At 39.9% G+C, this 27,987-nt stretch overlaps 1 protein-coding gene across 2 annotated transcripts in view; it reads left to right on the top strand.

Moving 5' to 3' along the window:
• The window catches only part of ACADSB (acyl-CoA dehydrogenase short/branched chain), a 30,450-nt gene extending 8,138 nt beyond the window's left edge, over positions 1 to 22,312 (top strand). For both annotated transcript variants that reach the window (XM_045025519.1, XM_045025520.1), the window contains exons 5-11: positions 1,033 to 1,203; positions 6,289 to 6,414; positions 6,856 to 6,948; positions 15,294 to 15,383; positions 17,007 to 17,144; positions 18,097 to 18,196; positions 18,928 to 22,312. In XM_045025519.1, coding sequence (XP_044881454.1) covers positions 1,033 to 1,203; positions 6,289 to 6,414; positions 6,856 to 6,948; positions 15,294 to 15,383; positions 17,007 to 17,144; positions 18,097 to 18,196; positions 18,928 to 18,998 — 789 coding nt within the window. In that variant the 3' untranslated portion in view covers positions 18,999 to 22,312. The remainder of the gene's footprint in view (positions 1 to 1,032; positions 1,204 to 6,288; positions 6,415 to 6,855; positions 6,949 to 15,293; positions 15,384 to 17,006; positions 17,145 to 18,096; positions 18,197 to 18,927) is intronic.
• Positions 22,313 to 27,987: the final 5,675 nt, after the last annotated feature.

Below are 27,987 nucleotides of genomic sequence, written 5' to 3'. Positions count from 1 at the left end.
TGGTAGGTCATACCCTGAAATACAGTTACGTAGTACTAGGGCTGTTGATTAATCGCAGTTAACTCACCGATTAACTAAAAAAAATTAACAGCGATTAAAAAAATTTATCGTGGTTAATAGCACTGTTAAACAATAGAATACCAATTAAAATTTATTAAATATTTTGGATGTTTTTCTACATTTTCAAATATATTGACTTCTGTTACAACACAGAATTCAAAGTGTACAGTGCTCACTTTATAGTATTTTTATTGCAAATATTTGCAAAGTAAAAATGATAAACAAAAGAAATAGTATTTTTCAATTCACTTCATACAAGAGCTGTAGTGCAATCTCTTTATTGTGAAAGTGTAACTTACAAATGTAGATTTTGTTGTTGTTCTATAACTGCACTCAAAAACAAAACAGTGTAAAACTTTAGAGCCTGCAAGTCTACTCAGTCCTACTTCTTGTTCAGCCACTTGCTAAGACAGACAAGTTTGTTTACATTTCCGGGAGATACTGCTGACTGCTTCTTATTTACAATGTCACCTGAAAGTGAGAACAGGCATCCGCATGGCACTTTTGTAGCCGGTGTTGCAAGGTATTTACGTGCCAAATATGCTAAACATTCATATGCCCCTTCATGCTTCAGCCACCATTCCAGAGGACATGCTTTTATCCAAGGATCAGTACTATACCAATATTAATCCTCACAAAACCTTATGAGGTAGGAAGGAAGTATATGAAGTATTAGGCCCAGACTACTGGTTGGCTAACTGAGGCACAGAGTGGTTACACCATGAATAAGTTTGGGAGAGCAGGGAAGATGTTGAAGAAGTCATGACTTCGTTCTCCCTAGCTCTAACCTCTAGACAACCCTGTCTTCACACTTATAAACCTAACTGATACTACCCACAATATATAGGTTAAGAATGGTTGAAATAGTTAACAACTTTATACTTATTTTCCTTTCAAGTCTTGTATTAATGTTGCATGCAGTGCATATATTTTAAATAAAACCTATCATGTAGTTTTCCCTTCAATTGATAGACGGGCAGTTTCTGCCTTTCAGAGGTTGGATCTGGCAGTGATGCATTTTCTTTGAAGACTCGTGCTGATAAGAAGGAAGACTATTATGTTATCAATGGCTCAAAGATGTGGATAAGCTTTGCAGAACAGGCAGGAGTGTTTTTCGTGATGGCAAATGCAAATCCTTCTTTGGTAAGTTGCTAAGGAACAGTTGTGGCTATTTCCTGTGGCTGTTGATAATATGATACTGATGTAATGTGGTGTAAATTCTTTGCATCTTGCTCCCACTAAAAATTGATTTTTAAAAATTAGTCATATTTTCCCTGAATCATCTATATGACAAAAATGGAGAACCTGGTGAGTATTTTAACAAATTTCTTCACACACCTGGGAAAATAAGTGCCCAAATGAGGGACCCAGCAAATATTGACATATCTTGTGTCATCAAAGAATAGACATTCTGAATCTTAATGGCACTTCTGTTGTATCTTTTAATGTTTTGGTATTGGCAGGATACTATGATTAAAAGTGCAATAGAACTAGGCCTATATGCAATGGAAAGGAGAAAAGTTAGTACAATATTAAAACATGCCCATGTGACAAAGCACATTTGAAAAGAGACATGCCATGTTTTTTCATTTATTAGTTTAGGTATAAGTAAGGTAAAGACAAAAAAAATCCTAAACTGCATAGTTAAAAATGTAAAAACATTTCCACTAGTTAACTAAAAAAGATGGTGCAATTGAAAGGTGAAAACTGAGCAGCTGCAAAACTTAATAATTAGCAAAGGTGTTTTGTTTATTTATTAGAATTGTTTTGCGGTGTCCCATTTTAAAAAAAAAAAGCCTAACTTGAAAATATTTATAAAACATTATTATTTAAGTTTAAGTTTCAACTGATCAAAAGGGTTTTTAAGTTCCATCAGTGAAGAGCTGACTTTTTAGTTGAAAATCATGTCATTTCCAGTCCAGATCTTTCTTTCTTTCTTTCTTTCTTTCTTTCTTTCTTTCTTTCTTAGGTAGACAACTTAAATTAAGAAAAAGTTCCATAATATTAGATACACTGAAGTTCAACTAAGTCTATTTTTAATCTCCCTCATGAACACTGAAATTTAGAGGCAAGTTATTAATTCAGGGAAACAATCTATTTCTGTGTCAACAAACAGACAATTTCAAACTATAAAGTGAAGTGCAATAGTTAATGAATGGGATAAGTCTCACACGAACACTAAATATAATTTCAGCTAAATGTGGAATCTGTTCATCCTCCTGCCATTACTGTAAATGGGAATTATGTATGTGCTATGTGAGAATAGTCCAATAAAGAATTATACACTGAAATATCATGTAGCCTGTATTTTACACAAAGCTTATAAATATTGCAACCAGAAATTATGCTAAGAATATTAAGGTTGCAAAGTGAAGTAGCCAAAATTTAGCAAATTCCAGGATTAAGGTTGCTCGTGCAATCCATGTATATTACTACATGCCTTATTTACTGCATACTTTTAAAACTCTGATCTGAATACAAAATTAATTTCCTCTTGGACTTTTCTGTGATATTGTAGCAACTGAGTGCTTCACTAATGTTAACTAATTTATTTTCCCAATTCCACTGTGCTGTGAGGTAGTAGTATTACCCCCATTTTATAGATGGGGGAACTGAAGCCCAGAGTGATTAGGGTCAAAAGTGTCCACTAATTTTGGGTGCCCCAATTTGAGACACATAGGACCTGATTTTTTCAGAATACTTGGTATTTTATATAGCCCTTTAAATGTTCAAAACACAGTTTCCAGTAATTTCAGTAGCAGCTGTGAGTGCTCATCTCTGGGGGTCTTATTTTGACATTCATAAAATGAGGAACACACAATTTAGTGGACATTAGTGAAAAGTTTAGGTTGTGATTTTCCTTGCATCACATAGAAACTCTGTGATAGAGGCAGGGTTAGAAACCAATTCTCCAGGATAGTGGTCAACTGCCTTAACTGTGAGACCACACTTTCTCTTCTTGCAACCCCCTGCATTCACTACACACCTTCCAGCTTCTGCAACAAATGAAGAAGGTATCCTACAGACCACTCTCTTTCACTGCACAGTCCTGATTTATCCCATGCCAAGTCCATTCTGCATACTGAAAAAGTTAGGTGTGTGCTGTAGAAAAAATAGTATTAACGGGCAATCTTAATTTGGGTTTATCCTAACTTTTGATTGCTTGTTAAAAAAAACTAGGAAATTATACACAAAAAATGCATCAAGGTTGCAAACTGAAAAATAGAAATTCTCTCATATGGAATTATACTGACCTCTGTGTGCATCATCCACAGGGTTAGAACCTTTAGATCCTCTTCATAGACCTGCTTGAGCTAACTGGTAATTGATAGCAGTCATAGCTTGTCCTCCTTTATGGGGACTAGCCATTAGAGGTGGATGAGAGAAACACTTTGCCATTGGGTTTCACAAATAGTCGCTGACAGCAGAGGAATTTTAAGTTCATTTCTAGGTTATCTTGGGTGTATGCTCTAAGTGATCAAACTCTTCTGTCCCTCTTTCTGTATCCACAAGACCTGACCCATTCTGCTTTTGTCCCCTCCAGATAGACTGTCTCCCTGATAGTCTTGTCTCTCCCCACTTCCAACTCCATATACCAGTCTCTGCCTTTCCGCAGGCTCCTTGTCCCAGTCTGTTTCCTTGCCTAATCAATCCCAGTCTCCACGCCCCTCCCCAGGCTCCTAATCCAATTCCAGTCTTTTTGCCTAGCCAGTCAAGTGGATAAAGCACAGTTGGGTGACCTTGTTTTTGCTGATGCCATTGTCCTGCTTAGTTTGACACCTCATTTAATAGAAAAAAAAAATCCAGCTTTTGGCAGACACAGCAAAACACTTTGGTTTGTTGATAAACAAGGGGAGGACAACATATATGGCTATTGGGGATGCAAAAGCAACCATTAGAGTAGACTTAGAAACACTAGGAAGAAGTAATTTTACTTGTTTAAGGAGTCAGATGTGCAGTGATAGTGACATCATGCTACATGTCAAGCAACAAATATCAAAAACAGCAAACAGCTGCACAAACGTGAAAAGATTTGAAAAAGTACTATGATTGGCACTCATACAAAAATTTGAATTTTTAACACTGGCATCATGTCTGTCCTCCTTTATGGAGCAGAGTCATGGAAATCTATAACAGAAATTGTAAGATCAGCTCATTCTAAAGTAAATGCCTGTGGAAGATCTTCAAAGTCCATTGGAAAAAGTTTCTTGCAACATCAGAAATTCTGTATAGAGCAAACCAACCTAAAGCATAAACATGGTAAGAAGACAGTGATAGACATATTTAGGACACACTATTAATGATACCGCCACCATGACCTCCACGTCAAACGATAACGTGGACACCACCTGGGAAGAGGGAAAAAAGGGTGACCTAGAGAAACATGATGCAGAGCAATAGAGAGAGAAGCTAAATCCATCAACATGACTCAGAAGCCTGAACAGAGCAGCACAAGACCTAAATAAATGGTGGAAACTGGGTGGATGCTCTATGTACCTGAGGATGTGTGGGGGATAAAGAATCTTTTCCCTCTGGTCTCCTTGTCTAAGTCCGAGTCTTCCCTCCACCTTCCAGTCTCTCCCATCACTCTCTCCTAGGCTCCTTACTGTCTCAGTCCCCACAGTGCCTCTCTGCTCCAGTCTCCCCAGGCTCTTAGTGCAATCTCAGTCTGTTTCCCACTGATCCCAGTCTCTTTGCTAGACAGTCCCATTATTTTTCACTCCCAGTCTTCCCCTTCACCCCCACTTCGGGCCTGATTTCTCATTCTACTGCATTCCAGCCAGGCTGATTTCTCCATCTCCACACTGCCTGGGCCGCAGCAGGACTAGCACTGAGAGCACAAAAGAGATGTTTTTCCTGCTCTCCTTCTCTGTGTCCATTGTCACAGCAGCATCTGGCAGATGGGAGGAGCAAGTACAATCTGGGAATGAAGCATCCTCAATGCTGTCACCCCACTAGCTCCTGAGCCCCCGCCCTAGTCTGCCCCCCCCACTAGCCCTTCTGAACCCCAGTCCATGAGCCCAGAGCAGGCTCCCTGTGTGCCCCACTCTGTCTATCCTCCGCCCATGCCTCCGAACCTGGCTCCGCAGGCAGGGTGCTGTGATGAACGCAGCAGGCTGCAGGGTGTTACTGCTGGTAAGCCGCTGCTGTATGTTCTGGCATCACAGTGGCTTCTGCTGGGCAAAAGGTGGAACTGCAGGACTTCTTGGGCAGAATGTATTTTCTGCACAGAAAAAAAAATTTCTGCGCTGGACATGAATTCTGCATATATGTAGTGGCACTGAATATCCCCAGGAGTAAGACTCTATTTTACAGCATCAAAGGAGAAAATTGTATGTGGAAATGGGCAAGAGAATGGTACCTAACCCCATGTACATCCCTATCTGTCATATACATAATAACTGTCTGCAGCCTCACCACATGAATGCCATACTGTTAAGGCTTGTGAAGGTGCTAAACTGCCCTGGTCCCTCTGATATCAATGGAAATTGATGGTACTTCAAAGGATTAAGCCTTTGGGGCTCTGCTGAAATTGGGTTCTGGTTTCTGGAAATGGGGTGAGGCACAGGAAACAGCCACTGTGAATAGCATGATTTCATGGGAAAGGCCACAGATTTACATAATAAGATGGTGTGATGCTTCAGAGAGCAATGCTAATTCTTCCACCTCACAGAGTAGAAGTTAACGGCTTCAGTAGGAGAGCCAGTGGGAGCACAGCGCAAAAACGGGATATACCTGGAACCATTTAGAGCAAATGGCCCAGGATAGAGGACTCTGGAGATCTGTTGTTGGCGGCCCATACCCCGACTGGGGTGACGGGCATGAATGAATGAATGAATGAAAGTGAGCTCAATGGAGCACAGAGGGGGAACTTCAGTTGCATGAGGCCTGCAGGATTGGGCCAGAATTTCCAACTGCTTTGCATTCTATTTATTTGAAGGTCTCCTCCTCACCATATGGTTGATATGGCTAAGAGAGCCACTCAGACTGTTTTTAAATGTGCTTTTTTCTCTGTTATTTTTTCTACAGAAAGGGATGACTTGGCCTTTGTTAAAGTATTGCAATTCCAAAAGATATAGCTGGGGAAAATAAAATAGATGATGGTTCCACATTTTGTATATTAATATAGTATTTAACAGGTTTACATTGTAATATAGAAATCAAATATTCAAAGCCCATTTGGTTTTATCTTAAAAGTCAGTTCTTTGTTTTTTATCCATTGCTTAGGGATACAAGGGAATAACATGCTTCATAGTAGATCGTGGCACAGAAGGCCTGCATGTAGGGAAAAAGGAAGATAAACTGGGAATTAGAGCGACTTCTACGTGCCCAGTAACGTTTGAAAATGTTAAGGTACAGTAAGTGTCGTAGAGGTTTCGGCAGAAATTTAGTAACCTTGTTAAGTGTAACTTGCATACATCTTGAGTATGATACAGGATTAGGAAAGAAGACTTGTTAAGGACTTGATTTTCACAGATGCTGAATTTTTGGGGGTAGCTGTGGCTGCCCAGCATACCTGAAAATCAGGACTTAAGGGACCTGGATTAATCACTTGGCATCTCAATGATACAAGTTTTCATTAATGGTCTGAATAATTTTGTCTGTTGTCCTTATAGTCCTGTGTGTGTTGGGGAGGTTTCTACAAAAGTATTATGGGAATCAGGTGCTCTTTTTATATTGCTGCCTTCATTTATGAGACATGTTAAATAAAACATGTACACTGATTCAGCTAAGAGCGGTACTAGCAGTTACAGAACAGAAAAGAAGGAATAATTGAGTGGTTTTATTCTTTAGGTTCCTAAGACCAATATCCTGGGACAGCTTGGAGAAGGCTATAAGTATGCAATTGGAACGCTAAATGTGGGAAGAATAGGAATTGCTGCACAGGTGAGTAACATTGTTTAATATTTAATGTGATAATTCTGTAGTTTGAATTTGGATTGAAACCTTTAAGATATTATAAGAAAGAGGCTGGTAACAGAAAATTAAGAAAATACCTTATGAAAAGAATCTGTGTTGCCACTAGATGTCACTCTTCTTTTATGTAAGATGAAATAATGTTTGGTATAGGACTATACACTATACTGATTATACATAGAATTTTGCATTATTAAAAGCAATACTGTTTTCATTGTAATAGTCTATTTTGAGAACATCAAACAGTAGTTAATCTCCAATGATTAATTTATTAATTTTCAAATATATCTAAAATGTCATCTTCATCATTAGAGAGACAAAGTGGGTGAGATAATATCTTTTATAGGACCAACTTCTGTTGGTGAGAGAGACAAGCTTTCAAGCTACATAGAGATCTTCTTCAGGTCTGGGAAAGGTACTCAGAGTGTCACAGCTAAATACAAGATCAAACAGATAATTGACCATAAGTAGTTAGCACCTCCAGTGTGAAAGATGCCTGCTGGTGGAATCTCTCAGGAAGCAGGTGGGAGAGCTACAGGAGGAGGTGACTAGGCTGAAGAGCATCCATGCCCATGAGGAATTCCTTGAAAGTATTCATATGGAGGCATCCAAGGCTGAGGAAGCAATCCAGCTACAGAGGACTGCTGTCACACCACCAGGGGAGAGGATATGGCTTTGTCACAGGGAGGACAGTGGCTGCTGGTTGCTTCTGGCAGCAGGCTGTGCTCCATCCCTGATCCCAACCCACCCACTGGTTGCTTCTGGCAGCAGGCTGTGCTCCACCCCTGATCCCAACCCACCCACCGTGGTGATGGAAAACCGGTATGCTGCCCTGGCAACGAGTGATGAGGAATCACCCCCAAAGACGGAGGAGGAGCAGCCATGTACCCCCAAGGCTGGGAGGCTCGCAGCCACCGCTTTCAGGAGGAAACATAGGGTAGTGGTGCTCGGGGACCCTCTTCTGAGGCACTCATCTGTTGCCCTGACATGGTGTTCCAGGAGGTATGCTACCTGCTAGGGGCTCGTATCCGAGACGTTATGGAGGGATTGTCGAGGCTCATCCGGCCCTCTGACTACTACCCCATGCTATTCATCCATGTGGGCACTACTGATACTGTGAGGTATGACCCTCAACAGATCAGAAGTGACTACAGGGCTCTGGGAGTAAAGGTGAAGAAGTTGGGAACGCAGATGGTGGTCTCGTCGATCCTTCTGGTCAAGGGTAGAGGCCCAGGCAGAGACAGATGCATCCTAGTGGTGAACACCTGGCTGCGAAGATGGTGTCATCAGGAGGGCCTCAGCTTCCTTGACCACGGGATGCTGTTCCAGGAAGAAGGACTGCTCTAGATTTGATTTTGACAAATACGGAGGAACTGGTTGAGAATTTGAAAGTGGAAGGCAGCTTGGGTGAAAGTGATCATGAAATGATGGAGTTCATGATTCTAAGGAATGGTAGGAGGGAGAACAGCAAAATAAAAGCAATAGATTTCAAGAGGCAGACTTCAGCTAACTCAGGGAGTTGGTAAGTTAGATCCCATGGGAAGCAAGTCTAAGGGGAAAAACAATTGAAGACAGTTGGCAGTTTTTCAAAGAGACATTATTAAGGGGCACAAGAGCAAACTATCCCCCTGCGTAGGAAAGATAGGAAGTATGGCAAGAGATCACCCTGGCTTAAAAAGTCCTACAAAAAGTGGAAATTAGGTCAAATTGCAAAGGATGAATATAAACAAATAAGTATGTAGGGACAAAATTAGAAAGGCCAAGGCACAAAAAGAGATCAAACTAGCTAGAGGCATAAAGGGTTACAAGAGAATATTCTACAAATACATTAGAAGCAAGAGGAAGACCAAGGACAGAGTAGTCCCGTTACTCAACGAGGGGTGGGGGGTGGGGTGGAAATAATAACAGAAAATGTGGTAATGGCAGAGGTGTTTCATGACTTCTTTGTTTCGGTTTTCACCAAGAAGGTTGGTGATGACTGGACATCTAACATAGTGAATGTCAGTGAAAATGAGGTAGGATTAGAGGCTAAAATAGGAAAAGAACAAGTTACTTAGACAAATTAGATGTCTTCAAGTCACCAGGGCCTGATGAAGTGCATCCTAGAATACGCAAGGAGCTGACTGAGGAGATATCTGAGCCATTAGCAATTTTCTTTGAAAAGTCATGGAAGACGAGAGAGATTCCAGAAGACTGGAAAATGGCACTATATTTTCCCAGCTATAAAAAGGTAAATAAGGACACCCTGGGGAATTACAGACCAGTTACCTTAACTTCTGTTCCCGGAAAGATAATGGAGCAAATAATTAAGCACTCAATTTGCAAACATCTAGAAGATAATAAGGTGATAAGTAACAGCATGGATTTGTCAAGAACAAATCCTGTCAAACCAACCTGATAGCTTTCTTTGACAGGATATCAAGCAGTTTTCAAGTACATAAAAGGTTGTTACAAGGAGGAGGGAAGAGAATTGTTCTTCTTAACCTCTGAGGATAGGACAAGAAGCAGTGGGCTTAAATTTCAGCAAGGGAGCTTTAGGTTGGACATTAGGAAAAACTTCTGAACTGTCAGGTGGTTAAGCACTGGAATAAGTTGCCTAGGGAGGTTGTGGAATCTCCATCACTGGAGATTTTTAAGAGCAGGTTAGACAAACACCAGTCAGGAATGGTCTAGATAATACTTGGTCCTGCCATGAGATGACCTCTCGAGGTTCCTTCCAGTCCTATGATTCTATATTCTAAAGTACCATTTCATCCTGAAAGAAATCTTTCCTGAACCCCTTCTTCCAACCTTCAAACACCACCTCCACCCAACCTCCCGACAACCTCTTCACATGCATCATCAGAAACAAGCTCCCCACAGATCAGGACACACCAAATCAAAGCAGCACCAGACCCTGCCAGAACAACAGATGTAAAACCTGCAGACATATCTCCACTGCTATAATGATTAACGTACCTTTCTAGATCCATAGGTCCTATACATGCCTATCCCAACATGCGGTGTACGTCATCCAGTGCACTCAGTGACCCAATATCAACTTTGAAACCAGACAATCACTATGCTCTCGAATGAACTCACACAGGAAAATGATAAAAGGCAAAAACACCATATCATCTGTGGGCAAAAACTTTTCACAAAACAATCACTCTATATCTGGCAGTTCAGTCCTTATCCTTAAAGGAAACTTGCACAACACATTCAAAAGACAAGCCTAAGAACTTAAATTAATAACTTTGCTAGACACTAAAAATTGCAGTCTTAATGAAGACACTGGATTTATCGCTTATTACAACAATCTGTAACCCACTAGCCCCTCCTTTTTGCCCTATGACTACAGGGGCATTAATGGGCCACGTTACCTTGAATGGCCTATTAGAATATGTGCTAACTATTTCTACTAAACTATCTGTTCCATATTGTATTTAGCTATGACATTGAGTACCATTCCCAGACCAGAAGAGTTCTTTGTAGCTCAAAAACTTGTCTCTCTGGGCATGTGTACACTACAGAATTATGTTGATCTAAGTTATATCGGCATACAGCTGCTGCAGTAATTAAATCGCTTTGGTGTGTCCACACTATGCTCCTTGTGTCGGCAGTGCATGTTCTCACCAGGAAAGCTTGTGTCAGTGGGTACATAGTGGAACAGCTTCTGAAAGCCAGTAGCAGCATCTACACTGACACTGTGTTGACCTAACTACATTAACATTAACTCTATGCCTCTCATGGAAGAGGAGTTATTAAGCTGGCATAGCAGGGCAGTTACATTGGTGGGAGCAAACTTTTAGTGTAAACACTTACATAGTTAGATTGACATCAGCTGCCTGGCGTTGCCCTAACTCTCTCTCACCAACAGAAGTTGGTCCAATAAAAGATATTACCTCACCCACCTTGTCTCTCTAATATCCTGGGACCGACATGGCTACAACAACAGTGCCTATCTACCATCATGTGCGTTAATTTTTCAAAAAACAAATCCAGCTATTTGACAAATACTGTATATCATATTAATAGTGTAAGAATAAAGAGTAATATTTAGTGCTTACAATATTGATTGCATACTTAGCAAATGACATTTGATATTAGCTTTTTAACTTAATCATGAAAAAGTCCCAGGAAAAAAATTGGTATGGAAGTCTGCTAAGTTTGTGGCGATGTACTTAAAAAATGTACGTTAGGGCACTTAGACCAAAATGTCAATCAAATTTCTGTATTATTTAAAGTATGTGTTATTTTGTTATGAGCCTGGTTCGGATCCTGAAATTCTAATTGATTTAATTGGGAACAGAGTCCAGCCCTATAAAAGTTGATTTGGTTTTGTGGCTGTTTTTTATCATTCAACCTATGTTTTTAAAGGGAAATCTAATTAATGCAAAAACCTATTATTTTTGTTCTGCAAGTAGAGGTGATGTCTCTATCTATCATTTTGGAGGCTGTCATTCTTCCTTATTCCTTTTCCAACTGCTGGCAGACAGACCAGGAGTAATAGGTCATGCCTAAATGCATGCTTTCCACATGGTAATGTAGCATGATACTAAATAGGGTCGGCTTTTCCATCATTTTTAAAGATTATCTGTGATAAAATTTTGTCAGGTATGTCCTTAAAAAAAATCTAGAGCACTGGCTCCTATTGTTCTCATAGATATAAATAACATAGGCTCTTCTGGCAGTAAAATACACTGTCAAGGTCTTAATCTAATTACTGTAAGTTACTGTTGTAACCTAATTAAAAGTTAAGATAGGTATTTGTTATATCTTAGCTAATACTTTGTTTTTGGCACCTTCAAATGAAGAGAAATGTCCCTGAATGAAGAACAGCAATTCTAAAAACCCTGTAGAATTGAGTTTAGTTTTGCAGCAGTAATAGTTTAGAAGGTAATGAATGTCTTATAAACCTGATTGTTGCTATAAAAACAGTTTCAAATAATTTTAATGTAAAATAGTTATATGTGATGTTACATGTGCTAATTTTTGTCTTCAGATATACAACAGTGCAGTGGAATCTAGTAGCATATACTGAAGCTAATTAAGAATATACTACAACTATATTTTCTTCTACCCTTTCTCTATTTTTACCTTATTTTGTACTGTGTTCCTCCAGAATTTTAAGAGTGAGTAGAGGATAAATGGTTGTTTGAGTTCCGGTGGCTCTGGAGGAAGCATCTATGGAATCTGGAATAACATAACCCTTGTAATCTGTCCTATATAGCTCTGGCCTATGTATACAGTCTTTCCCCGCACCTTTGTATTCATGTTCTAAAAATACTCTCCTCCTGCCCATTTTATTACTGGAAAGGCACTTGTCTTCTCTCATTGGGGCACTTGGCTTTCAGTCAAGGGCCTGTCTTCCTAAGGTTCTGTAAAATAACACACTTTTGGGCACCATATAAAAGTAAAGTAACACAGTTAAACTGATCAAATAGTTGGCTACCAAATTCTCGTAGCCCACCTTTATACTCTAGTAGCCCAGATAATTCTCTGTGGAAAAGGTGGTGTTTTTGTTTGGTTGTCTTTTTTGGGTGGGAGTTGTATTTTTGTGAGATTCCAGTTTCAGGATCATCACTGTTAATTCTGCTTTCTTACCATCTATTCATGTCTCTTGTCTGTCTCCTTTTCAGTCTCTATTTTTTGTTGTATGTGCCACTTGTTTGCAGGGCTTTGGAGCTGTGCTCCGGCTCCGCTCCAGCTCCGGGCAAAAACCTGCAGCTCCACTGCTCCGGAACTGCTTCGCACTCCAGCTCTGGGCTCCACTCCAAAGCCCTGCTTGTTTGTTTCATTTTCTGTCTTTTTCTTTGCTCTTATTAGGAGCAGCAGAAAGGAGACTTTTATATTTGTAGCTGGATACAGAATTAAACCAGCTAGGATTCTAATTAGTTTAATTGTGCATCTGACTCTTATTAGTAAATTAATAACTTCGCTAGACATTAAAAATCATGACCTTAATAAAGAGACTGAACTTATGGCTTATTACAACAATCTATAACTCACTAACTCCCCTTTTTGTCCTGTGACTACAGGGATGTTAACGGGCCACTTCATCTTGAATGTCTCCTTAGAATATGTGCTAACTACTTATGCTAAACTAACTGTTCGACCTTTTATTTAACTGTGATGCTCTGAGTACCTTTCCCATACCAGAAGAAGAGCTCTGTGTAGCTCAAAAGCTTGTTTCTCCCACCAACAGAAGTTGGTCCAGTGAAAGATATTATTTCACCCATATTGTCTTACTATTATTAATGGATTCCATAATATTCCCTCTCTTGTAAGAAGAGCTATGAGGTCTTGTGGGATCTTTTCTTCATGATCTTCTTTGCAATAAAATATTCTTCATGAGTATTAATCTTCTATCCAGACCTTAGATTCTTTGCTTGATCATCCTTGGTCAGACCAGTCTGTCAGAAGCTGGGACAAGCATAAATGCTGTTTTTAAAAGTGTGTTTTTTATAGGAGATTTCAGTTTCCCGCCCAAATAGTAAATGGGGATCATGATATGTGGCAGCCGTGTGGTATGCTCAGACACAGCTGGCCTTAGATATATATCACCTTCGCCAATTACAATATTCTATTTTTGATGCTTGTTTAACTCCTATTAGCATTAGTAGAAGGCTCTGGAATCACAGAAATGTAGGGCTGGAAGGAACCTAAAGAGGTCCATTCCCTCCATGCTCAGGCATGACAGAAGTATACCTAGACCATCCTTGACAGGTGTTTGTCTAACCAGTTCTTAAAAATCTCCAATGACTGATTCCACAACCTCTCTTGGTAACCTATTCCAATACTTAACTATCTTTTTTCCTAATGTCTAACATAAATCCCTTGCTGCAGATTAAGCTTTCAGTGGACATGGAGAATAACTGATCACCGTCCTGTTTATAAAAGCCGTTGACATATTTGAAGACTTCTCAGGTTCCCCCTCAGTTGTCTTTTTTTTTTTTTCTCAAGACTAATGGCCATTTTTTAACCTTTGCTCATAGGTCAGGTTTTCTAAATCTTTTATAATTTTTATTTCTCTCCTTTGGACTTTATCCCTATCCTTCTTGAAATGTGGTGCCCAAACTGGACACAATAATCCAGCTGAGGCCTCACCAGTGCCAAGTAGAGCAGAAAAATGACCTTCCACATCTTATGTAAAACACGCCTGTCAGTACACCCCATAATAATAGCTTCTTCTCTTTTTTTTGGCCTTTTTTTTGCAACTTCATCACATTCTTGGCTCATATTCAATTTGTGGTCCAAGCTGATGTTAAAGAAAAACTTGTACCTGTATCCTATGACATTCAGTTTTGAGTCATTAGGTAGGAGTAAGCGTTTAAATGGGTTCATCTAACGTGTTAGATATTTGAGACAGCATGTTCAGGGAATCAAAGGCTCAGGGGATTTGTACTGCAATACTTTCAATTTCTAGGTCACTAATTTTCATCCAGCCTAGCTAGATTGTTGATGATTCAAAGTTTTGCTGTCTGATGTCTCTTGGGCAGCCTACATGAAGTTAATTGTTACTATTACTCCAGTTGCTAGTAAGCAGGCGTCCACATCACAACTGGCTGCCCTTTTGGTAGCTTCAGTAGAGCTGCTAAAGGTTGAATAGGCATCAGGTCTTCTAAAACTGTCCTCTAAAGGTGGTCTCTCCAGAACATTGTGAGGAAGCTTGTGCTACCGCCACCTCCTCTGTACCAGTTCTGTAGATGAAGTACTCTAATTTTTTATGCTGTCAATCTGGCACCTTCCTAACAGCAAAATAATTTGATTGGAATTGAGTTTCTATAGGTAGTATATATATTTATATTTATTCACTGTTTGGTATACAGTGATTTTCCTGTCTAAAGCAATTAGGGCTTTTCACAGAATCATATACTGAGATTAGAAAAGATTACTTGGGCCATCCTTTGACGTCTCCGAATTTCACAGAAAAAGTTCACTACATTATTTTCGCTAATGTCTTGCCTTGATTTACAGGGCTTCGTTGTACATCCAGATGGTTATGGAATAGGTTTATTCTTCATGCAGACTCTTTATCATGACTCACCTGGACAAGAATTCTAACAGTAGTAAAACCTCGATTAAGGTTATAGTTAGAATTGTTTTATTATATTTTGTATTTACATCATCTTTGGTTTAATTATTCCTGATACTACACACAGCATATTTCTTTTTACAGAGAAAAACTAAGCTCATCTCCTTGAATGCCGAAAAATTAAAAAGGCACACCATCTGCCCAGAAAAAGAATTACTGTAATTATTACCTCCGTTGGGTACATTAAATGTACAAATTGTTTACTCAGTGTAATCTTTGTTTCTCTGTTCATTCACAGATGTTGGGATTGGCACAGGGATGTTTTGACCACACTATTCCATATGTAAAGGAGAGAGTCCAGTTTGGGAAAAACATATTTGATTTTCAGGTATTCTTCAGTGTATATATTAAAAGCTGTCTACTTAAAAGAGTTGTAATCATAATAGAAAATGTCAGGAATGAGTCATTTGATTGAATAACTATAGTGCCCTTTTGTTATTTAATGTCTCCCCTTCTCAATGTCTGTGAATGGCAAATTGAAAAGAGATTTAATTTGACATACACGATCTGCAGATCTAATGGTGTATCTGTTTGAACATCTATTTTATACGTTAGTTAAAACCTGACAGGATACTGGACTAAATGGACCATTAGTCTGACCCAGTGTGGTCATTCTTATGTTCTTAAGTGTCTAGTGCAAGTACTCATTCAGCAGAGGCATGATTTACTGCTATTCCAGAATTGGAAGTACATTAGAAGAAGTCATCCCCTTAAGGTGAGGAATGGAGTTGGAGTCACTGTTACTGAATGGTTCAGCCATATTCACCTCTTGGACCAGATCCTTTGCTCTACTTAGGACTAAATCAAGACTAGCTTCTCCAACAAGTAGTCATTAATGGTGCCTAGAAATTTTATCTTTGCATCCTGTCCTGAGGCAATATGTACCCAGTCAATAGGGCAATAGTTGAAATCTCCCATTGTTATTGGGTTTTCTATTTTTGTAGCCTCTGTAATCTCCCTGAGCATTTCACAATCACCATCACTAGCTGGATCAGGTGGTCTGTAGTATATTTCTACTGCTATACTCTTATTATTCAAGCATGGAATTTCTATCCATAGAGATTCTATAGTACAGTTTGCTTATATTTGACTTTATGCTTTCTTGCATATATAGTGCCACTCTCCCACCAGCACGACCTACTCTTCTTCCTCTTCAGTTTGTATCCTGATATTACTGTGTCCCATTGATTATCATTGGTCCACCAAGTTTCTGTGATACTTATTTTATCAATATCCTTATTTAATACTAGGCACTCGAGTTCACTTCAACTTAATATTTAGACTTCAGCTTACCAAGTTGTATCAAATTTTACAACCTAATGTGCCCATTGGGTCCCTATGTTGCTGTGAGGAAGGTTGGCGGGGGGGAGGAGGGGAGGGAGCGAATGCTCAGATCAATCAGGCAGTGAGAGAAGTATTCATTTCCAGCCCCCAAAAGTCTGTTAGTGTGATGCCCACAGCAAGACCCCAAAATCCAGTTCTTCTCTGATTATGAGAGGGAGGGAAGTTTTGATCAGGATGCAGAATGGGGTCCGGGCAGGGAAAAATGCTTATCAGTCCACTCTTGAGTACCCAGGAGCCAATAGCCTTATAGTGCAACCTTCTGTCCAGCCAATCAGCCAAGGAGCTCTCCCTCCTCAGCCACATGAAGCTGAGTATCCAGGAGGAAGGGAAGAAAAAAGGCAGGTGCAATTTTTCAAGGGGCCCAGATTTTTCTTTCTCCTGCTGGCGCAGATAAAAGTCTCACCACTTCTGAAAGTGCCAAAAGGAGGTGGGAGAGACGATATTTTACTAATCCATGTGTAATCATATTTTATTTCAGAATGTAGGTTTAAATCTTTGAAAAGCAATACACATTTTGCTGCACATTGAAGTTAGGCAGCTGGATAATACTTTTAAGAATATTAGATGTGTTGTAAATTCTGTCTAACGTCAGGCCTGCTTATTATAGGGAATGCAACATCAGATAGCTCAAGTGGCCACCCAGCTGGAAGCTGCAAGGTTGCTGACCTATAATGCAGCCCGACTCGTAGAAGCAGGAAGGCCATTCAGAAAAGAGGCAAGCATGGCCAAGTATTATGCTGCAGAGGTAACCAAAATGTGCTTTATTTGGTATTCTTAGTTCACTTGCTGTTAGTTTTAAAGCCATATTTTTGCTAAATATGCTTTTTAATAACTTGGGTTTTTTTGTAAATTGAGCATAGTTTTCTCTTGTTTCCAACATGCAGTTTTCAGATGGGATGAAAGTAAGACAACTCAGGGATAAACAGTATAACCCCCTTAAATAAAATACAAAAAAATCTCAAACAGCAGAATTAAAGAATGGAAGTGTGATATTATTTATCCACTCAATAAAAATTTCAAATACTAGCAATCACCCACAAGGAGATGCTCAGGATTCACTGCTGTGGTAAGGTAGCGGGGAATTAATCTCTGGTCAAGAATGCCTCTCCCAGTCATAATGATAGTCCAGCATACAAGATCCAAAAATGTCTGTGGGCATAGAATCACCTTCCTTTTCACTTGCCAATATAACAATTTAGAGGTACGTCCAGACTACCCGCCCGCAATCGATTTATTGGGGATCGATGTATTGTGTCTTGTCTAAACGCAATATATCGATCCCCAAACGCACTCCTGTCGACTCCGGAACTCCACTGGGCAAGCAGTGGCAGCGGAGTCAACAAGGGGAGCCGCAGCCATCGATCCTGGACCGTGAGGATGGGAGGTAAGTCGAAATAAGATACGTCGACTTCAGCTACAGCGTAGACCAGGCCAAAGTCTCTTTCTTGGTAGGGAAGGGACTATTGCAAATAACTGTTCTGACTTCTTCATGTCATCAGGTTGGTGAAGTGGGAATGACCCTTATATTGGTGCACAAACAACACAGGTGGCTAAAATCTCCATTCTTTCCTTTTCCCTCCAATTGCTGCTTTAATTATTGCTTTGCTTTTCTGAAATTAGATGGAACAAATGACATTGACTGACATCTTGGCAAAGGTGTGTCCTGGGATGGTAATTGTGAATCTAATTTTCCTTAGGTTGCAGCACTGACAACTAGTAAATGTATTGAATGGATGGGTGGAGTTGGATTCACAAAAGATTATCCAATTGAAAAATACTACAGAGACTGCAAAATTGGTAAGCAGCAATTTCTTACGAATATCTAATATAGACTAGGGTTTGGTATAGTTTCAAGGTTGTGTTTCAATTATCTGGATACCAATTTGTCAGAGAGATTTTCCTTTCAGCAAATAAATACTGAGATATGACACTGATAAGGGTCAGAAATATCTAGGTATATGAGCCAGTCTATCATATTTAATTCTGTGTTTTAAAAAAAAAAGTGTATGTACTGCTTTAATGTGAATATTACTGTTCAATCCAAATTTCAGTGCAAATGAATCAAAGGTACTTAAAAATAAAATTGAAACCACAAGTGGGAGGAGAGAGTTTGGGTTAAGAAGTGTCAAAGTGACTTAGGCATACAAGTCTCACTTTCAAAAGGTACTTCGCCACTTACGGTTCTAAGTCCCATACTAAGTCACTTTGATAGTTTTGACAGTTTTAGTTTGACTTCTGGTTTAATGGCTGATGTCAACTGTAAATACTTTAAAATTTGACTTGAAATGTGGGAATTACTGTTCAGGGAAATTTCTTATCCCCCAAAATAAGTCAGCTATTGATATTATATACCAACAAGAATGTCAACAGTAAAAAATTGTAATATTATGTGAATATCAGCTCTGCTTCTAGTTGTTAATATGAATTTTTGCTATATTGTCTTAGAGCTCTAATTGGATCTTTAGAATAAGGATTTAAATTACTGTTAATATGCTCAGTTCACTTTTATTTCCTTTGGTTTGTTTCAGGCACAATATATGAAGGAACTTCAAATATCCAGCTGAGTACGATTGCAAAATGCATAGGTCAAGAATACTGAAAACCACAAGGACGTTGTGACTGTTCACACTGAAATTTAGAATCAGCACGCCTCATTGGTGAAATCAAGGGTTACATATTTATTCCAAATTGTGTGTGTCTGTTTGTTTTTTTAAAAAAAAAACAAAAAACAAAAAACCCTAATCATGGAATTTTATCCCTAAAACAGTGCAATGATTTACGTGATTGGGTTGTTTCAGACTGTACAGATGGACAAAAGTAAACAAACAAACAGGAGATAAATCCTTAACCTGCTCTACAGGCACAAAAGGGCACAAAGCCACCTGAAGAGGCAGCTGATTCCCCCAGGGCAGAGGTATCATTGGCTGGTGTAAAGCCAGCTATATGCCATTTGGGGTGGTGAGAATGGGTAGACTTGGAGAGTTCAGCCGTCCTTGCTACCTTTGTCTGGTGAGCGATTCCTATGGGGCCGCTACAGTTGAGGTAACTTAGAGCAGTCTTAGCCTATTCTAAATTATATCTGGCAGTTTGGCCCCTGGCAGTCCCTGGATTGGGGATCTTGAAAGGTGGCTAATAGCTATCTTTTCCACCCCATATATATGTCAGATTAAGAGAAACTTGGTAGTTCTGCAAAAGGACAATGACATAAGCTAGTTAATAAGCATTATAGTTTTCTTATTACTTATAGTAGTTTCCTTGTTCAAAGCATTTTACAAACGTTAATCCTCACAACCTCCCTATGAGGGGGTATGGCTCTTAGATGGGGAAACTCGATGGAAATTAAAGGTATTCTGCAAAAGAGAAAAGTTTGTATCTTTTTTCTTCTTTATAATATAGAGGCTGAAAAAGCCTGAATTATTATTATTATTATTATTTTTTTTTTTTTTTGGTCTGCTGCTTTTTACATTAGACACAGATCTTGCTTGCACTAAAAGACTCATTAGTGACTGGAGAATCAGTAAAACTAAGCACAAGACCCAAGTGACTGAAAGCTTAGCAACTGAAAGGGGAGGAATGTTTAATCACTGCTTTTAATTCTTTGGGTTTTTTACCCATTTAATTCCACCAACTACAAAATATTTTGAAAAAAGGATGTTTTTGTTAAAGATTCAGAACCATTGCTTCTTCTATGGAATATTAGAGTTCATGATATACATAGTCTGAGAGTCCTAAGTGATACTTCACCAGTACTACAGAAGACTAGACTTAACAGTCTTGATATTTATGATCATGCAGAAGTCTGCTTGTTTCACATCATAAAGAAGCAAAAAGCAGAGTGCCATTTTTACAAAAGTTATTTGTAGGTCACTGTTGTGACTTGCCCAGGACCACCAAGGGAATCATAGTAGGGATTAGAATTCGGGGCGTCGTCATCACAAGACTTGTGCTTCAACCCTGCACCATTCCTCCCTTTATGGTGGTTGCAGCTTCAGCTTTAATGTGACTGCTTTAGTGGAGTGACTTTTCCAACAAATGCTTAAATTAGGGTGACAGTTGTCCCTTTGCTGAAAGGAATAAGAAGTTTCGAGATTCATTTGATCAGTGGTGTGGTGACTTTCAAGAGAAACAAATTTCAAGTTGTTTGCAGACATACTTCCAGCTAAACTAAAAGAAGCTGAGGGTAAAGTTCAACCAGAATTGATTATTTTAGGGCTTATCTTAACTGCAACAGTTAGCTCAAGTTACCCCACTCCAGCTAGCCTAGCTTGAGTGAGAGTATGAAACACTTGAGCTATACAGATTGATTGGCTTAGCAACTGATGAGTTGTGCTAACGTGGTGAACTGTAGCCTATAGCTGCATCCCCAGTGTATTACTAGCTTGAGCATCAGCAGTGTTCGAGCTTCAACCTACACTCCCTGATGGGCCAGCGAGTTGAAGTTTAAAGCACCACTGAATTTGAGCTAGAGATTTGTATGTTGACAGGAGTACCTGAAGCTAACAGTGTGGTGAAGGCAAGCCCCTAAGTGTCTAGATCCAAATTTTGTGAGGAAAAATAATGAATTTCTATTAAGGCTTGCTTCAAGACAGATATCAAGGGTTGTGTAAGAGGGGTACTCTTGTATGGCCTCTCCGGAAGTATGTCATATTGGTAAAGATCTGCATAAAGTGATTTGGAAAAATCAGAATATTGCAATGTGCCTAACAGCCTCAAATCTGCCTTCTGTAATCCGTGCGGTCATCTTGAAAATACAACTAGCCATCGGATAGTTGATTTCAGAGAATTGGTGCCAGTCTTTCCATTAACACTGAGACATAAAACATGTTTGTTTGAAGTGCTCTGTGCAGTTATACAAGTAAGTACAGAGCACTTTCCAAGAGAAATACACATTTATTTAGTGTTTATCTATAAAGACCTAAACAAATTTGTGTGCAAATTAATTGTAGCTATTGAGTTTCTGGCAAGATGCCATTACAGCTGTTGCTGCTGTAAAAAATTACGTACCACCATCCTAAACACTAGTCTCCCAAGAAACAGACTGTGTGGTGTTGGGCCAAATTATTTAATCTCCTTCAGATAGATTCCATTGCTGCACCAGTGCAGACTCTGGTGTGGCAACTGAGTGGTTGTGCCTTCTTGCCTGGGTCTTCGGGGAACTGAGTTGGCCCCCAGTCCAGATTAGGGCAACTCCTCAGGACTTCCCCAAGTTGTACCTCTGCATTAGCTCTGCTATTAGCACTGCAGAATAACCTGGGCATAAGATTGGCCCTCATGTCTCCTGCACTGTGGCTCTTTTGATACGTTGCAGAGCTTTCTTTGTACCTGTCAGGGAAGTCTGCTATCCTGAGAATGGGACTTACAGATGCTTTTTAGCTTTGTTACGCTGTTGTAAAATGGCTTCAGTGCTCCTATGAATTCCCCCCTTGTGTCTTCAGTCAACCCAGCTCAACAACTGGACTGAAATCACATCTTCAATAACAGGAATGTTGCACCGGTGCTTTCGTAGATTAAAAACAAATATGGAAGTTGTCTTTTTAAAAGTGCCTGTATTTCTTTAAATATAGCACCTATATTTTGTATCTGTTGTAGAGTCTGTAACAAACTCGTTTTTAATAAGGTATCAGAACTACTAAAGCTGTAATTTTTTTTATTGAGGCTAAGTAGAAAAATGTTGGTCAGATTTTTGTGCACTAATTACTCATTCTTGTTAAAGTTCTGAGGCAGAAATCAAGTTTAGGGTATGGTATCTACATGGAAAAATATTCAAATACTTTATTTTATATGATGTGTTCTGTGCTCTTGTTTTCAATCATATTTTTCTTCAAATGTCAAGACTCTCTGTACTGCTTCTGCAAAATGACTTTTTGAACTTCACAAAAAGGAACAAAAATAAATAATTTGTTTCAAATGGAACCACTGTCTTAAAGGAATCTGGTGTGAAATACAAAGTAATTAATTTTTAAAAGAAACTTGCTCTTGAATATAGATGTTGTCTTTAACTTGACCAAATAATTACTGAACAATTTACAAGTATTTGTATGGTCTGATCACCAAATAGAGAGAGGAACTGGCATTCAGCTACCTGATTTGGATGTGTTTGAAATACCTAGATAGTTTTTAATTCTGTCCAAGAGGTGCAGCAATAGAGTACTGGAATGAAATTAAGAAAAGGAAAATTTGGTTTGATATGATGAAAAATTACACCAGTAAATTCTATTAGATTTTGGAATAATCTAGTTAAAGTAGAAGCCCCATTATGTGAATAATATTACATTTAAATGAATGAAGGGCTCGAGAATGTACTGTAGTAATCGTGCATTGAGAAGGTGTGGATTTATTGATATCCTCAGTTGGAAGATACAATAGACGTGCAAAGCTTAACTTTTATTTTTCTGATGTATGTATTTTCTACAAAATTGCTCATACAGAAGAGCTCATTGTTTAGTGGGAGGATATTGACTGTTATAGTTTTTCTAGTTAGTGTAAAATACATATGAAATATTCATATTGCAGTCCTTTGGTTAAAGTGTTACTTCAACTGACATCATAGCTATTAAACCTGTCACCTCATGATAATGTTCCAGATATGGAATATCTTGTTTTACAGCAGCTAACTATGGCTTTTTGACTTTATCTGTTAAAACATTTCTTCAGTTTGTGTGTATTTACTCAAATCCAGGGCATATTTGCTATATTAATCTGGTATTCTTTTCATGAAAAAAAAGTTGAATTTAATAACCAGCACAAATACCCAAAAGTTCTCAGCTTTGATCCCATTTCTTCAGTCATCTGATATGAATAACTGAAGTAGACACACATCAAGTGTTAGTAAGAGTAAAAATTGAAGGGGACAAGTGTGTATTTTTTAAGATGCTTATGAGAAGTCTCAAGTGTTCTATAACTTAAGTATTATGTAACATTTCCCCCATCTATCAGGTTAAGTACAGTAGCTGCAGAGCATTTTACAGAGATGGAGTTGTGTAGTTCTCTCATAGGATTAATTCCTTATATTGGATTTAGTAAGGTGATGTGGCATGGCAGAGGTCCATGACTATATTGAGTTTGTCTAAGATGTCATGAAATATTAATATTGTGTGCCTAGTTTGCAAGTGTGCACATGCTGGGGTGGAGGATTTACAAAAGGTAAATTACTAACCACAGACCTTGTTTCCAGTACTGTAAAGCCTATTCATGAACTCTCCAGATTATATTGAGACAAACATAGTGCTAACTCTAATAGTTGATTCAAACATCAAATTTATGAATATTTACTGTTTAGTTTTTCACAAGTTTATGCCTTAATCCAGGGGTTGGCAGTCTCTGGCACGCGGCTCGCCAAGGTAAGCCCCCTGGCAGGCCGAGCCAGTTTGTTGGCGGTGGGAAGCTATGGCCAGCACATCTCTCGGCCCGTGCTGCTTCCTGCAGCCCCCATTGGCCTGGAGCGGCGAACCGCGGCCAGTGGGAGCCGCGATCGGCCAAACCTGTGGACGCAGCAGGTAAACAAACTGGCCCGGCCCACCAGGGTGCTTACTCTGGTGAGCCACGTGCCAGAGGTTGCCGACCCCTCCCTTAATCCTATTTAAATAACTACGTCCTGTTTACTTTTGTTGCAGAGAGGAACTAACCAGTCAAGGTGAAGTGGCGAGTTACAGATTAGATTTATGACTTATTACAATGGTGGCTTTATTAAGACCGTGATTTTTAGCAAAGGTATGAATTTAAGCTCTCAGGTTCATTTTTTGAATGTGTTGTGAAGATTTCCTTTGAGGACGAGGCCTCAGAGGTCATATATAGCGTGATTGTTTTGTGAAAAGTGTTCACCCAGGGATAATATGGTGTTTTTGTCTTATTTTTCTGTATGAGTTTGAGTGTGTAGTGATTGTCTGGTTTCACCTATGTGGTGGTTATTGGGGCATTTATTCCACTAGCTGATGTACACCACATGTTGGTATATTCATGTGTAGGCCCCATGTGCCTCCAAGGGATTGAACTGCTGCCCCATTACAGAAACTGATATATTAATGTGGAGAACTAGAAGAATTCTGTCATTGAAACCACCCACAATTATCATCTCACTATCAACAGTCAGAAGAAAAAAGCATCATCTGAATGGGCACCGCACGGTGGATGAAACCACACACTTGATCATTGCATGATTGCTTTAGGGAAAAAAAGCAAAACAAACATCACATGCACCACAACCTCTCCACTGCTGAGAGGACAGCTATATACTCCCAGGAATCCAACCACCAAATAGTGATCAAAACAGCAAACAAAGGGAGTGCCATCATTGTTCTCAACCATGATGACTATGTCAATGAGGCCAACTGACAACTCTCTTGCACCACCTATTATAAAGAACTCAGAGATGACCCCACACCACAATACATTCAGGAATTTAAGAATATCAAATCCTTCCCTAAACAATTCCAAGAGAAACTCTTCAACTTTATCCCCCATGAACCCACCCCAGGGACCCTTTTGGGGTCCATTCTTCCCAAGATACACAAACAAGGGAATCCAGTCAGACATATGCATTCTTACTGAAGGAATATCTAGACACAGAAATCATCCTAAAACCATTCACCACACAAGGGGCCAGCTTCTTCCAGGACAAAGTTGACTTCCTCCAGAAACTCTACAGCATTAACAACCTCCCTCAGAACACCATCTTTGCCACAATGGATGTCTCCTCCCTATACACCAGCATCCCTCAGGATGGCTCCCCAATATGCCAGCCTCTTGATGGGCCACCTTGAGGAAGAATTTCTGGACAAATGCACCACAACGCCAGCCTCTTGATGGGCCACCTTGAGGAAGAATTTCTGGACAAATGCACCACAAACACCCCCCCCCCCAATATGCCTGAGATACATCAATGATATTTTCATCCTTTGGACAGACTAACTAAACTCCCTCAGATTTCCACCAAAACTTCAAAAACCACCACCCATCCATTAAACTTTCTCTAGAACACTCCCAAACCACCATCAACTTCCTGGGATATCATGATCAGCTTCAACAATTAAAACCCTATAGACAACTATGTACAAGAACCCCTCCCCACCCAATCACCACTGTTACCCAGATCCAGTAACCACTCCAAAGACACCATCTGCAGCCAGGCCCTCAGATACCATAGATTATGCACTGAGGAGAGTGTCAGGGATACACAGCTTAACATACTTAAAACCCCCTTCATCAAACAAAGACACTCCATCACAGAAGTAGATCACATCATGAAAAGGGCCACCCAAATACGCTGAGAAATACCACACCCCTCTGACCACACCCACCTAGTTGTGTGGGGTGGTAGGTGACTACAGCCCAAGTGGGATATAACTAAACAATTACAACCCATACCTGATGGGGACCACATCTTGAAAGAAAGCTTTCCCAAATCCTCTCTTCTGCCCTTCAAACAACACCCGAATCTCACCAAGTTTATCAGAAGCAAGTTCCCCACAGACCAGGACACCAACTCAAAGCAGCACCAGACCCTGCCACAGCAGATGCAAAAGCTGCAGACATATCTTCACTGCTATGATAATCATTACCCCCCCAAACACACCTTTCAAGATCCAAGGGTCCTACACATACCCCCAATATGTGTCATTCCTCATCCACTGCACTAAATGCTCCAGTAACAACTATGTGAGGGAAACCAGACAATCAGTACACACTCAGATGAATCACATAGAAATATAAGGCACAAACACCATATCACCCCTGGGTGAACCATTTTTACAAAATTATCACTCTATATCTGACCTTCCTGTCCTCATCCTGAAAGGAAGCCTGCATATTGAGTTCAAAAGACAAGCCTGGGAGCTTAAATTCATAACTTTTCTAGACACTAAAAACCATGGACTGAATAGAGACACTGGATTTATGGCTTATTACAACAATCTGTAACCCATTAGCCCCTGTTTTTTGTCCTGTGACTACAGAGGTGCTAATTGGCCACTTTACCTGGAATGGGCTCTTAGAATACGTGTTAACTATTTATGCCAAACAATCTGTTGCATCTTGCATGTAGTTGTGAGACTGGTCTACAGAACTTATGTCAGTATAGCTAAGTTGCTCAGGGATGTGGAAAATCCATATGTAGTTATACCGACCTACTCGCTGGTGTAAACGGCACAGTTTCTCCCGTTGACAATGTCCTCTAGGGGAGGTGGAATACCTACGCCGATGGGAGAAGTCCTCCCGTCAGTGCAGGTAGTGTGTTCATTATGTCTACACTGCAGCTGATGTTGGCATAATTTATGTCACTCAGGGGTGTGAACAAACCACTCCCCCCCCCCCAAGCAACATAAGTTACACCAACGTAAGTGCTCGTGTGCACAATGCTATGTCGTGCTATGTATGTGCGGTCAGGTGAGCATCAAGAGCTGCTGCTCTCCTACCCTCCCTTTATGCAGACCAAGTGGGGAAAGTGACTTGGTTGCAGGAAGCTCTGGCATTGCTCCTCACTCCCCCTCTCACAGCCCCCTAGCGGTGTGTGGAGGAGCAGCGTTCTGTGGTGGTCGGGGGGGGGTGGTGAGCAGCAATGCCAGCTGCTCCATGCGTCCAGGTCATGGCGCAGGATGGGGGTGCAGGGGTTATGGGTGAAAGGGGGGAGTGCAGGGGTTGGGGTGCAGGACGGGGAGTGCAGGGATTAGGGTGAAGTGGGGGTGGGGAGCCTGTATGGACCAGGGGCCATGGGCGCCAAAATACAAGTTCACCTAGGGCAGCATTTTCCCTCAGGCTGACCCTGGCTGCTCTGCTGTATGTGTAGACATGCCCTAAGCACTACAGCGTCGCAGCGGCACTAGACAAACCCTGAGAACCTTTCCCAGACCTGAAGCACACCTCTGTGTAGCTCGAAAGCTTGTCTCTTTCCCCAACGGAAGTTGGCCCAATAAAAGACGTTACCTCACCCGCCATGTCTCACTAATATCCACGGACCAACGTGGCTAAATAACACTGCACGCAACATTTTGAAGCTCAGTGCCAAGCTAACATGAAGTTTCATTCTAACATAGATAGGAAAAAGGAATTGGAATATCTGTTTCAATAGAAATGTGCCAATTCTAAAATTATACAGTATAAAAATGCTTAATGTGACTATATGTCTGACTCGGGACTTCGCTATTTGATAATAGATGTAATATTAGGCTGCTCTAAAATCTTGCCATTATATTAGTCTTAGCAATGAGAAGCAGCATTTCTCTAAGCTCAACACTATTCTGACCACATATATTAACTCTGTAGTAACAAGTATGTCACGAATACCAGCCAAATTGCCGCTGGGTCAATGCAACCCAGTGGCAGTATTCAGAATAAAAGATTAAGGGATAGGGGAACCTGTCATGTTACTTGATCTGCTCTGCTTAATATATAGCAGATATTATAAAAAAAAATGTATGAATGTGCACCCAATCTAATGACTCAACTTTTTTGTTAAAAAATAAGAGTTTAATATATCATCATATGTGCAACATTCCATTATTACATGAAGATTTTGTAAAAAATAAATATAAAATCATAAAGGTTTTGAATTTAAAATCTTTACATGGATTAGTAGACTTGTTGCGTCTCTCTGA

Source organism: Mauremys mutica, chromosome 7 (assembly GCF_020497125.1).
Source record: "Mauremys mutica isolate MM-2020 ecotype Southern chromosome 7, ASM2049712v1, whole genome shotgun sequence".
Taxonomy (NCBI): domain Eukaryota; kingdom Metazoa; phylum Chordata; order Testudines; family Geoemydidae; genus Mauremys; species Mauremys mutica.
Note: the sequence above shows the minus strand (reverse complement) of the source record. Positions and strands in the feature narration are given on the sequence as shown.